Consider the following 12,682-nt stretch of genomic DNA (forward strand, 5'->3'; position numbering starts at 1 on the left):
CTCATTTTCGAGGGGGTCCTAAACAAATGATTAATAAAACTAAATAAAAAAATGACTAATGGATCATTCATCTGTTTCAGTTTTCATTAGAGCAGCTCCACAGTGGAGCAATACAGTTAGTGTCAGAAAGGCACATCAGTGTCAGAAAAGTCACAAAATCTGACTTGAAACTGACAAAATTTTACTGCCAATTTCTTAAGTTACTGGCTGAGGAAAATCCTGCTCCTTCTCTTTCAAGTTGCTACAAATGTTATTTAGAATATCCCACCCCCAGAGTCATGGGGAGACGTTTACATGAACCTACGTCATGATCAAGCAGGATTTTTTTTCTGTTAGAAAATGTATGTCGTCAGTGTCACTTTTGCGTTGCGGCACCAGTGTGACGTGAAGTGAAGCTGAGAGGATCTATAATCTGGATGATTCCTATTTTTTACCTGTTTTGATGATGTTGCACAACTCATAGAGCAGGAGTTTGTTGTCTCCTCCAGTGTCCAGGCGCTGCTCCATGTAGCTGTTGAGTTCGTACACCACACCCTGCATATTTGTGTCCTGGTACTGCTGGACACAAGACACACAGAAAGTTGCAACTCCACACTCTCACATAAACACTGAGATTGAATTTCAAAATTCAGCAAGTGCTACGACCAAGGAAAAAGTGACAACCTGCACTCTGCATGCATCCAGGCTACTGTTACTGCAGCAGATAGCTAGCAACTCAGCTCATAGCAGGATTTTAATTGTTTTCTTGAATGAAAGGGGATAATCTTCCTACCATTCACAAAGATAGAGCCATTCATCACAACATTACCCTTCAGTCCACCCTTATATTTCCCGTCGCTGCTGCATTCTAGCCCAGGGATCCCCCCGCAGTCCCGAGAGGGGGCCACTGGAGCCCCACAGCTCTGATTAGAGCCCTGGCAAGCTCTGATGCTCAGCCTGAGCTTAAAAGTGTGGTTATGTAAGAGACAGACCTCCTGCCTTGTATGGGGCCAGAGAACTGTCTATTTCTGCGCCTGCAGAGAGGGTGAGGACAGGACGGCAGGGAGAGTGGCGTACTAGAAAGCCTCCCCCCCGGGACGCCTTCTATCCTCCCACATCCTGTTTGCACGGACATATGGATGACGCACTGAAGAGTCGAGTGACCCTCATTTCTTTTTCTTTTTTTCCCCTGTGTGTATGTGTGTGAAATCCCCTGTACCCAGCTCCAGGGTCCTGCTGTGGGCACTGACACCTGGCCTCCTGGGGGCAGGATGGTGTCAAGCTGACAAAAGTGTGAACATACGGATGTGGAGCGCGGGGGGATCTACACTTTTCACATAACTTTCCTGCCGACGGTTTCACACATGCAAAAAAAGATTCATATTATTTATCATTAACTATCTATTTGATGCTGACCTGAACACTCACAGAGCCTGACCAGTGTTAACATCACAAGCATCACTACTCCGTCACCAAAGACTGCACAGGTATGAATTTGTGAAGCATTTTAAGCCTTTTATATTTCTGAGAGCCAATGACACAAAGTCACAGTGGTGCTGTTCTAAAGAAAGAAAGAACAAGGACAAACAAAACCAAACGTGTAGTTAATCTGCATCTTAATTAACCACACCAGGCTATTTTTGCAGTTATTGAAGGACAGTGTCGAGTTCTGTGCTGTCCTTGAATTAGTTCAGGCGTAGTGTCCATTCCTGAGTATGAACTCAATTAGTCACAAAGGTGAGCTTTGGGGAATTAGTGGGTGGGAGTAATACACTATCTAGAATGTATTACGCTTGTCCCAAAAATATCTACACATAAAATTAAGCAAAAACCTACCCTGCTGACTTCTTTAGCTGATGTGTCATCTGTAAAGAGAAAGAAATCACAATGTTAAAAAAGAACAACAAAAAAAAAACATTAGATTCTATTTTTTATTTCTATTTTTCTGATCTGATCTTCTTCAGTGACCAAACTTTATGCTGAGCCGCTTCATTTTAGCTGGTTGGCTAGTTCTGCAGGTTACTCAGAACAAATAAAGCAATACAATAAAATGTTTTAAAGATAAAATAAATAAAAAAAAAATCCTCCTATAAATGAAAACTTTAATTCATAAACACTCAAATACATCCTTGCAATATTCAAAATTGTCAGGAATTTTGCCACTTGTTTACTTTGTCTGGTCTGACCAGCAGCAGTAAATGACATTACTGAGTCAGTTTGCACAGGTGAGGACTTCCAGCTGTTACTCTATGGTTTGGCATTTACAATTATTAATGGCAAAAGTTATGTACTGCAGTCTGTCTTTAATTAATAGTCAGTATATAGGATTTGATAAAAAGCTTTGTTTGTGTTCACCACCTGGTGTAGCAAGCTTTTGTGTAACTACGCAGAAGTGAAGGCAGACATGTGAAACCATCTTCGTCTGCATTAAAAAGCTGAAAACCATCACAGGTGAGCGGCACTGAAACCTGGCCTGGCTGTTTGAAGGTTGGGTGGATACAATGGACCTGTGCACCAGTGGATTATGAAGACACAGCCCTAAAAGCGGCAAGTAAGGCATGTTTGCCCTCACAACGGTAGACAGGTAAATGGTAAATGAGTCAATGCAAAAAATATGCAGTGTTTTACGCATTAATACACATTATGCATAAATTATGGGTGAATATATCATCTGCTTTTGATGCAGTGAGACATTTGCTTAAATTATGTTCCTTTTAAAACAGAATTAAGAGAGGTATTAATTTAACTTGACAAGTGCAAAATTTTGTGGCCCCGAGTGCAAATTCTTGGTGTGATTTCAGGCTGTTGGAGAGACAGTAGACATATGACTATTGCCTTTGGATGTCGACACTGAAGTATGTGATAACAATGAAAGCTTCAGCCAATCAAAACAGTTTCTGGACTTATAGTCTGGGAGTGGGTCTGGGAGTGCTACTTGGGATGAAAATGAAACCATTCACACAGCTCAAGCGGTTCTTCATTACACACGAGTCACCAGCACACGAGAACAGTGACTGCTCAGATCTCTTTGATAACTTTTCATGTGATCAAACCATGCAAAAAGCTGGGCAGATTTTAGAAACAGCTACTGAAGTGCTGACTTGAGCTGGCGCTCCTTTGAGACAAACCTCTTTGTACATGTGAAGATAGAAATTACAGCCAGCAACATTGTTTGTTGTTTTAAACATTCCTCCAGTATGCTATGAGTTTCCTAACTTAGCCATGAGAGCTATTTTAGAGTGAACCCCTGGCCGGGAATGACGTCAATCAGAGGACAGAAAGTTTGAAACTTGAAAAACACTTGAAAAAGACTTCAAACCTGTTTGAAAAAACTTTGTTGGAGAGAATCTTCTTTTATATTGACTTGTTAAGACCCCTTTAAAGCACAAATATTACAGTATCCCCTATTAGAAAGGGGTCTGCATTTGTTAGAGCAGTTTAATACGTCCCATTTTAACACACACACAGTGACATGTCCATTGATTGAATTTTGTTAAAAGAAAGAAAGAAAGAAAGAAAGAAAGAAAGAAAGAAAGAAAGAAAGAAAGAAAGAAAGAAAGAACCTAATCATGCCATAAATTCTACCCATTTATTATGGATGGAGAGATGGGATGAGGAGCCAGCTCCAGCTGAAAACTGGTTTGTCTCTCATCTTATCGTTTCCTTTTATTGATGCTTTCATGTTTTTCTGACAAATCGATGACGTCAAATAAACTCAAGCATTTACGCTGCTGGAAACTTGCAACAAGGAGGAGTCATGGCGAAGAGGAAGGAATGGTGAAATGGTCATTTCAAAGGTGGAAACAGCAGCAATATGCTGAAACATTTCTTAAACATGGGCTTAAACATCCGTCACCGAGGGTAAATATCCTGTGTTATAATAACATAAGGGCTGCATAGGTGCTTAGGTTATTAATTAATTATTTAATTAATAAGTTAATGCTACTTCTCCACCCAGAAAATTGATCAGGAGTCATTAGGGAATCAATAATGAATCAACCTCAATAATCAATAATGACATTAGTATCAATAAAATCTTATTAATTCCAATCCCTACCATTTATAGGGAATGTGAACGAAAGGCAAATTACAGTTGTTGTTGATGCACATGGTTTAATGTTGTGAATGACGTGTGAGCTCAGAGCAGGATGCTGGAGATAGAGGGCTGTGTAAATAAACCTGATTTAACTATAGGATGAAGACAAAACTGTACAAAAATGCACCAGGAAATGTAATACTCATTCCATATTGGGATTGTTACTCCAGATTATTTCATTTATAGTGTGTGTTGAGTGCCTCGGTGTCTGTGGTGTATGACAGCAAAAGCAATGTGTGCAGATGTCTGGGTATCTGCCAGCTCTGACTGGCACACTCGGCTCTCAGGCCCCCACCCCCCCCACCCACTTGGCTGTCGCAGGGAAAGGCAGCGTTACCCCAGCAGGAGGAAGGAGGGAAGGAGGGAAGGAGGGGGGGGGGGGGGGGGGTTAAGGTAAGGTCTGAACAGGTCAAACAAATGGCAGAGCAAAAATATAACATGCTATTACTATAGAGACGTTTTTTAAAATAACAGAGGGTGGAGGATTTACTGCCTTGTCTGTTGAGGTCGGCTGCCATAGTGTGGTTGTTGGTTCTCAACAACACATCACTGCCACTTAACATTATTGTAAGGTGTTGCAGTGCTAATGGTTCCAGCAACACTGATATGTAAGAGCAGGCCTGGGCAACAAATCATATCAGTGAATAAGTATGCGATGATAGGATCACACAATGTTATCTTGTTATTAAAATTCTTTTGTGTAAAGGAATGAGTCTCAAACCAAATCAAGATGTTGTTTTACACACAAAAAGAGTCTGATGTAATGTATAGCGAAAAATCAAAAACCAAAAATCATATAGTGCACAAATGTTATTATTAATATTTCAAACTATATCACTCAGCACTTCTTTAGAGCCTTCCTATTCCCAGAGGTTTTCCCTCTGCAAGGGCTTGTGGGCCCCACCAGTACTCAAAGTCCCTCCTGGAGGAAACGGTCACCAGGCAGTGTTTGTAGCGTTGCAGGTCCAATTACAGCCTTGCAAACCATCTCTGCCGGCATCTCGAGTGCAGCAGTCCCAGTGGAACCACAGGGTGAGCACTGAGCATTGTGTCCACACACTGGAAATGTCTAAGAGGCCAAAAAGTAACATAAAGCTGTTGTACTTGCAGGCTGTACCCTGTAAGGAAAACGTCTAAATGCAGAGATACAAAAGCAAGTGCCGTTTAAATCTGCTGTGCTCAACCAGGCGTCCGGTTGGACCAGCTCCAGTAATTTATTTAAAGTAGACATGCACACATTCAGCAGGTGGAGGTCCAGCATGACTCTCATATTCCTGGTTTTCCTTGAAACCAGAAAGAAAAAACAAGAAAAGAAAACGTGCTGATGTTGTTTGGTCCGGCTCTTGCTGAAGAAAGTACGTAAGCAAGTGTGAGTACTGCTCCCTTTTGAAGGACCAGCACCTTAAACATGCAAGGGGCTTGAGAATATATAAAACTGACACTTTGCTTGTCCCATTTTGCAACAATAACATCTTTGTTTCATCAGGTATGTGTCAGGGGATTAACCCTAACGATACACCTACCCCTGAGGCTGAGAGGGAAGGAATGTGTACAGTTGTGTGTGTGTGTGTGTGTGTGTGTGTGTGTGTGTGTATGCGTGCATGTCTGTGTATTTTATCACCACACCATGTGGTCAGCCACCAGCACGGGGACAGAGACCAGTAAGCCTGTTCTAATGCCATCCCATATTTTCAGGGAGCTGCTGTGCTTTCAGTAAACACAAGGAGGAGAGGGCCGACATGTTCTTAGAAAATGCACTGCCAGCTCACTACACACCGAACGCTAAACACAACTGTCGAGCAACTCTTACACCCGGCAGAGGCTGAGCAGACCTCTCTGAGTAACCTCATCACGCCATTCATACTTTTCCGGAACCTGAGCAACCTCAGTCAAACGCTTCGAGCTGGCGGCTATCAGTTATGTATACACGCGTTTCTGCCTTTAAACAAGTGCTCAGTGAGCAAGGCTCGTCTGAAGATTATGCCTATAAGGTCAACAAGTACAATACTGCACATCCCGGTTCTGTTTATTGTCTACAATCCTAGATAAAATGTTAATAATAACTACTTTCACATTACATGTTTTTATGGACTGAGTGGGCTGCATGGTTATTGTAGATAATAATTCATCACAATTTAATGTTTTTATGTATACTGTTAGGATATATATATTTTTTAAATGTTTGCTACAAATCCTGCTGTGGTACATTGGTTGTTCTCATTGCTCAAGAAGAAGAAGAATTTGAATGTGAATCTTGCACCAGTGTAACAGCTCAGACAGAGGAGCAGGCAGCTGAAGCTGGAAAGAGAAAAACCCTCTCACAGACCATTTTTGGAAAAACAGAACAAACAGCAAAGTTAAAATAAATGGATCAGGATGACGTCAAACAGGAGAGAAACCCTGTGCAGAGTCTGGATCTAAAATTTTATTCCACTTCCATCACCACAATAACAACAAGGTGGCAAAAAAGCTTTTTCACACCACACAAGAATATCTGTGTGAATTATTGCATATATTGATTTCATGGCGTGTTTCATGTAAGTGCCAGACATTTGTGCCACAGATAAAAAAAGGACCCACCATTAGTTTTCTGCTTTGATTCAACCAATAAAATCATCAGATTTTTATCAGACTGGGCAACAAGGAGTCCATCAGACACAGTCTAAACACTACATCCATGATAAAGTGTAAAAAAAAAAAAAAAAAACTCTTCAAAATGAATTCAGCTGCAGATTCAAACTGAGACAAAGAATTTTTTTTGGCTGATGAGAATCGTTACTCCGTCATCTGTTATGAATTCGACTGATCAGCTCTGACACATTTTCACTGTGAAGTGCTTTGTACATAAAAGTAACATTTCATAATCTAAACAAAGCATACCACAGGCTGCACGTGGTCTGAAGCAATTGACAAAGCCTCAGCTGGGTGATACAGTAGTCTACTGATAATTTAATGGAAAGATTAGATGAAAACGAATGTTGCTCATGGTTGGTTTTGGTGTTTATTACACTGCTTCCTGAGTTGTGCGGTGTGATCTGCACCTTTGAAAGTTAAAGGAAACATTTGTTTCCTCTGGAGCAAGTGTGAAAAATTTGCATGAGGAAATTTGTGTAAAAACTGTATCTTTTGCATAGTCACACTGCAGTTTCTACATCATAGTGGCGGGATATGGTTGCAAGAAAGAAATCTGTTGCTGTGATTATAATAATCACAATTATAATTGTGCCATTAATATAATTATAATTGTGCCATAATCCTATATATAAGTAAGGCAATAAGCCTTACTCTCTGATATTACACTCTGATGATTTTTGGAAACCAAAGAAGAGACACGTCTGACTTAACCCTGCACCTTTATCCAGGCACATACACACAGCACACAAAGCCTGCAGTTCACATACAAGCACAAAGGTCTCTGGTGAACTGTTTGATGAGATACATTGATAAATGATTTGAAGGAGCACCCAGAAGATATCAGCGGCCCCTGAGCTGAGGCCTTTCACTGAGGAAAAATCCCTCAGTCAGCTGGGTGTAATGTGCACGATACTTGATGGGCGCTTTATTGATCTGCCGCCACAGATACACAGTCTCCCACAGGACGGTCAGCTAGCAGTGACTCAGCGGTCAATATGTGTCGACCTAGTGGTCGTCCTGCATCGACCTGCTCCGTGGAGGACGTGCAGCTGCCAAAAACAGCAGTCTTCTTCTTCTCTTCACCTACATGCTCGTCCTCCACTGGCTTTTTTACTGTCAATGATCTGTGCGCAGGTCTCTCTTTAAATTGAGATTGAGATCTCAATGAAATTCCTGTTTTTTTAAAAAAAAAACATCAACTAACTATCATCAACAACTTTGAGAAAGATATTGACTTTGACTTTGATTTTTACTTTAAGAACACAAACTTTTTGTTTGGCATATACAGTCATATTAATTGCATTTCAGACTACACCAGCAACTCTGCTCTGTTTCATTTGAACCTGCACCCACTGCGCACTGCACAGGAGGCCTCCTCCTCCCCTCTGATGGAAAGCCCTGCAGGTGAGACAGCTCTCTTATCACAGTGGTTGGTTATGAGTTTCTGCTACACAAGCACATCTTTGTTTTCTTGTGACTACCGTCCAAACATATCTGACAAACAGTATCAGCTGCTTAACAGCTCAGCCCGACTCCTGCCTTACTCAAGGCCAGAAAGAGACTGGAGACTCGCTCAGACGACTTCCACAAAGTTCTTCATCTCTTATCAGACATGTAATCCCACTTGTGAGGGATATTCAACTTTGTGAGTGATGTTCTCATTATGAATACTGACAAAATTTTTGCGATTTTTTTGAGTATTCCACAGAAAAAAATGGTCATTGATCAATCACAAGTAATTAATCAACCAAAAATTCCAAATATCTTCTGTTTGCAGCCTCTCAAATGTGAGAGTAATCTAAAGCTGTGGGCTCTGGGAGCATACACTGGTTATTTTTTGCTATTTCCTCACATTTATTGATTAACTGATTAATCAGAAGAGATTATAATGTATCTGAACCGCTCATGCTTGTTAAAAAATGTAGGACATATATGATGAGAATACAAATGAAGCACAAAATGTAAAAATGCGACATTCACAAAAATAGAAAAAACAGCACTGTATGTTATTAAAAACTTTAGCATGCTGCTGACTTTATCCCGTCTTCATCCACAGCTTTATTTGACTGAGAGACACAGTTGTTACATATATATATATATATATACAGTATATATATATAATGTGTGTGTGTGTGTGTGTGCAATGCATAAGGTCCTGATAAGTAACAAGGGGCATCTGTATGGGAGCAGCAGAGGGTTTGGGATTTATTAATTACCCCATGACAGCATGTGGTGTGAAGTAAACAGTGCCAGTGGGACAGTGGCCGAGAGAGGTGTGGTGGTCAAATGACATCAGCGGGGATTCTGGGAAATCGTGTTCTGCTCGCTGCTATAAGACTGATCTGCTATATAGCTCATGACACACAGAGATCTGAAGCCTCATCTTGATACATGTAGTAAATACAACTAGTAAAGTAATAAAAAACAAACAAACAAACAAACAAAAAAACAACATTAAAAAGTATTTTTTAGTTACGATGAAAGGCACATTTTTAATATTACCACACAGTGATAAGTGCAAATGTGGCAGCTTTTTTCTGGAATTAGAGGCTGTAACACAACCTTTGCAAAAACACACACACACACACACACACACACACACTTGCGTGTATGTGTACAGAGAAACTGATTTATGTAATCCAATGTTGTCCATCACATGATAAGTGAGAACGGGACTGGCTGCAGGGACAGCTTCCAGGAAGCTGTGGTTATCTCAGTGACGATCACATGATGACAGGTCCTGCTGCTGCTGTTGCTGCTGCACTCATAAAGAATATAAGATCAATCTGATCCTCTAAAAAAAGTGTCACTGCAAAAATGGATATAGAAAAATACATCTATAGAATAAACTGGCTACATTGATTAATAGAAATACACACAGCGACAGAAATAAATGTACAAGTCAAATTCCAGCCATCATCCCATCACGGTGACCATTCAGCCGGTGTGATGAACCAGAAATTAGACAGTGCTTGTCATTTGAGTGGATAGAACCACTGAGAGGGAGACGCAGAGAGGCTTCAGAGTGGTGCCCAAGTGTCTGCTCACAGTGGTCTAACAGAGGAAGTGGACTCAGAGTGATACTACTGATGTGATATGAAGATCAACCCAGAGAGAGACACGAGGCATAATGGGAGAGCTGTCAGGCTGATTACTGATGTTTTCGCTCTGCGTCTGGTCGCCTCTCGCACAGCTCAAGAGCCCAACTGCTCCGAGCAAGTGGCTGAATATTGTTCAATACCTGCACTTTGTAATGTATTCTAACAACTTGGTTAACTCAGTAAGCCCGGTCTGAGTCTCCGGTGGCCCAGACAGAAAAAATATACAAAGTCGTTTCCACAATATTCTACATGATGGTCAAAACGGCATGGTGAAAATACAGCTTCTAAAATACGGACAGAGGAAAGAAATGAAAATATTTTTTTTTTTAGAAAGAGCAGTTTTTATAAACTAATAATAAATATAATCTTGTTTGTTTAGAAAGAAAATCCAGGGGTAAACACCCACAACGCTGTCAGACTCAGTGGACAGTTTAACATATATTTTTTATTCCACACATTCTTCTTCCTGCTGCCTACATTACCCACAATGCAACTTGACTGCTGACAGTTGTATTGAATACTCAGGTGTTATATGCTAGAAGCAGGCTCAAGCCACTAGCCAACCACAGAGACAAAGAGCGGGGGGCACTCCCAGATTTTTTGTAACTTTGTATTCTTCAGCCCCAACTGAGGCGGACTCAAGTGACATCACTTCAACTAATTTATCATATTTTGTGCCACAAAACACTTCATATAACTTTTTTTTTTCACATATGCAGTAGGACTCTCCAAGACCTATAACCACACTTCAATGTGTAAAATCAGTGGGGTTCCCCTTTGAGTTGGCACTACACACTGCATTAAAACAAACTGACGTAAGCTACATCGTAACCAGCAATGTGTGTGAAGAGACACATTTACTGCAGCATTTTCAACAATGTGCATGGCGAGATCAATTTCCAAATAAAAGTTGACACCGTTGTCAGGCAACAAGGATGACAAGAGAGAAACAAAAAAAAAAACCAACAAATCTAACACAATTAAATTCCGAGAAATAGGAACGCCCTGGTGGTCCACACGTCTCTCTGCCCCTATCATCTCTCCATCAGTGATTCACTGACAGGAATTTTTGGAGGGAAAAAGTCTAGACACTTGTAGCAGAGCAGCCTACTGCATACCTACCTGCACATGACCTACATTAATCAGTAGGTGCTGGTACTCAAAACACTGTTTGTAGCTGTTCATTTCAACACAGTAAAAGTTACAGTATGCCCCTGATATTCTCTCTATCACCACATGAAAAACATATTATTAACTGCTTAAAACAGCAATTTGTTTCTGTTTCAGTTCAGTAACTTTCTGTTGCTAACACAAACCGCGCTGTATCATTCCTTTAGTCCCTCCACTGTTTCCTCACCCAACAAACTGATGCGGGTGACCATTTTCCCAGCAGCTTGACATATAGCAGGGGATTAGTAATATTGTTTGTATTACTGCTGACCATTTATGTCAGAGCGCTCTATACAGTTTTTTCTATCTTCCAGGCTGTCGGTAGTTAGCATGCTTCTCTGCACACCATGAGAATCGACTGAAATGTGAAACTTGCCTGAGACATGTAATCCACCATAATGAATGTCATGTCCATGTTATGATACGCCTGTGCAGTAATGCAGCGCAGACGTTTCAGTGATGACTTTGTTCACTCTGATTGGCTGCATGACTCAAGCGCGTTTTCTGCAAGTTGATTTTCCTACTATACTGAAATAAATAGAAAGTGAGCTAAACAGATTTTAAACACTAAAATGTGCTTTGAAAAATTTGTAGTAAACAAAATGGTTCTTAATGTTACTGAGTTTTTGGAAGTGATGGGAACAACATGACCTTTGCACTGGGGGAATTTAGTTTCATGACTCATATGATGACTGAAAACTAATCAAAACACATCAGCCTAAAATCTTCGTGCTCCACAATTAGGTTTTTTGAATCAGCGTTCTGCTTCGCACAGGGCTCATCTGCTCTGACCTGAACTACATGGGTGAAATTAGTTATTCCCACTTGGCCCCAGCAAGAATCATTTGGGCCTCTATTTCTACCTGTCAGAGTCAACACACACACACATGCACACACACTCTGCACTGCGTACAGGAAACTGTTTCAAGTGCAGGATCAGACCTAAGAGACCAACGTCTCTGCATGGCAGCAATAAACACGACAGTCTGTAAACCTCATGTAGAAAGCAGCTCCCAAATGTGACAAATCCATCCTCCGCCAGCTTCCCCCCTTCACTTCAACACACCCACACCCTGAGCCAGCACAACCCCTCACCACCACCGCCCCCACCACCATCCCCGCCCCTCCCCTGGGCCCCCTTCAGCCGGCTGCATGTCTCTGGAGGTCGCTTCTGACGTCAGCAGCTCGACTGGGCAGAGTGCCAGCTCTGTGGGCCCTTGATGGATGCGGTTGGTCTGAGAAACAGTCCGCTGTGTGTGGAGCGCACGGCACAGACTCAACTCGGCCCGCTCAAACACATCTAATGACCCGTAAACACCCGACAAGCCCGTTCCCTCTCCCTTTCGTCTGTCTATCACACACACACATACACACACACACACACACGCACACACACACACACACACACACACACACACACACACACACACTGACGATTAAAGGAAACACGTGAAGATGAGTGATTTGTACTGCAAATGGCTGGGATAATAAATGGAACCCGCAGAGTTACACTCTGCCTGGGCTCTGGTTATCCTTTGGTCTTTAAGAGAAAAGGTTTTAGTTTTTCAGAGCAATAAAAGCAAACGACTGACGTGGCTGCAGATATTCATGGCAGCCTGTATTTGTGGTTGACTCCTCGGGAACTCGTATGGGATTATGTGAGCTAAAAAGTACAAACATTTAACCAAAGTAAAATATTACA

The 12,682-nt window shown here is 41.4% G+C and overlaps 1 protein-coding gene across 3 annotated transcripts in view; it reads right to left on the bottom strand.

The window, feature by feature from the left end:
• Positions 1 to 12,682, bottom strand: part of pde10a (phosphodiesterase 10A) — a 35,977-nt gene that overhangs the window by 12,145 nt on the left and 11,150 nt on the right. For 2 of the 3 annotated variants that reach the window (XM_022743952.1, XM_022743950.1), the window contains exons 3-4: positions 1,816 to 1,844; positions 435 to 558 (exon numbers count right to left, since the gene is read on the bottom strand). In XM_022743952.1, the coding sequence (XP_022599673.1) occupies positions 435 to 558; positions 1,816 to 1,844 (153 nt within the window). The remainder of the gene's footprint in view (positions 1 to 434; positions 559 to 1,815; positions 1,845 to 12,682) is intronic. The other variant, XM_022743951.1, reaches the window with a different exon arrangement.

The sequence above is a fragment of the Seriola dumerili genome, unplaced genomic scaffold, assembly GCF_002260705.1.
Source record: "Seriola dumerili isolate Sdu_G_001 unplaced genomic scaffold, Sdu_1.0 BDQW01000073.1, whole genome shotgun sequence".
NCBI lineage: Eukaryota > Metazoa > Chordata > Actinopteri > Carangiformes > Carangidae > Seriola > Seriola dumerili.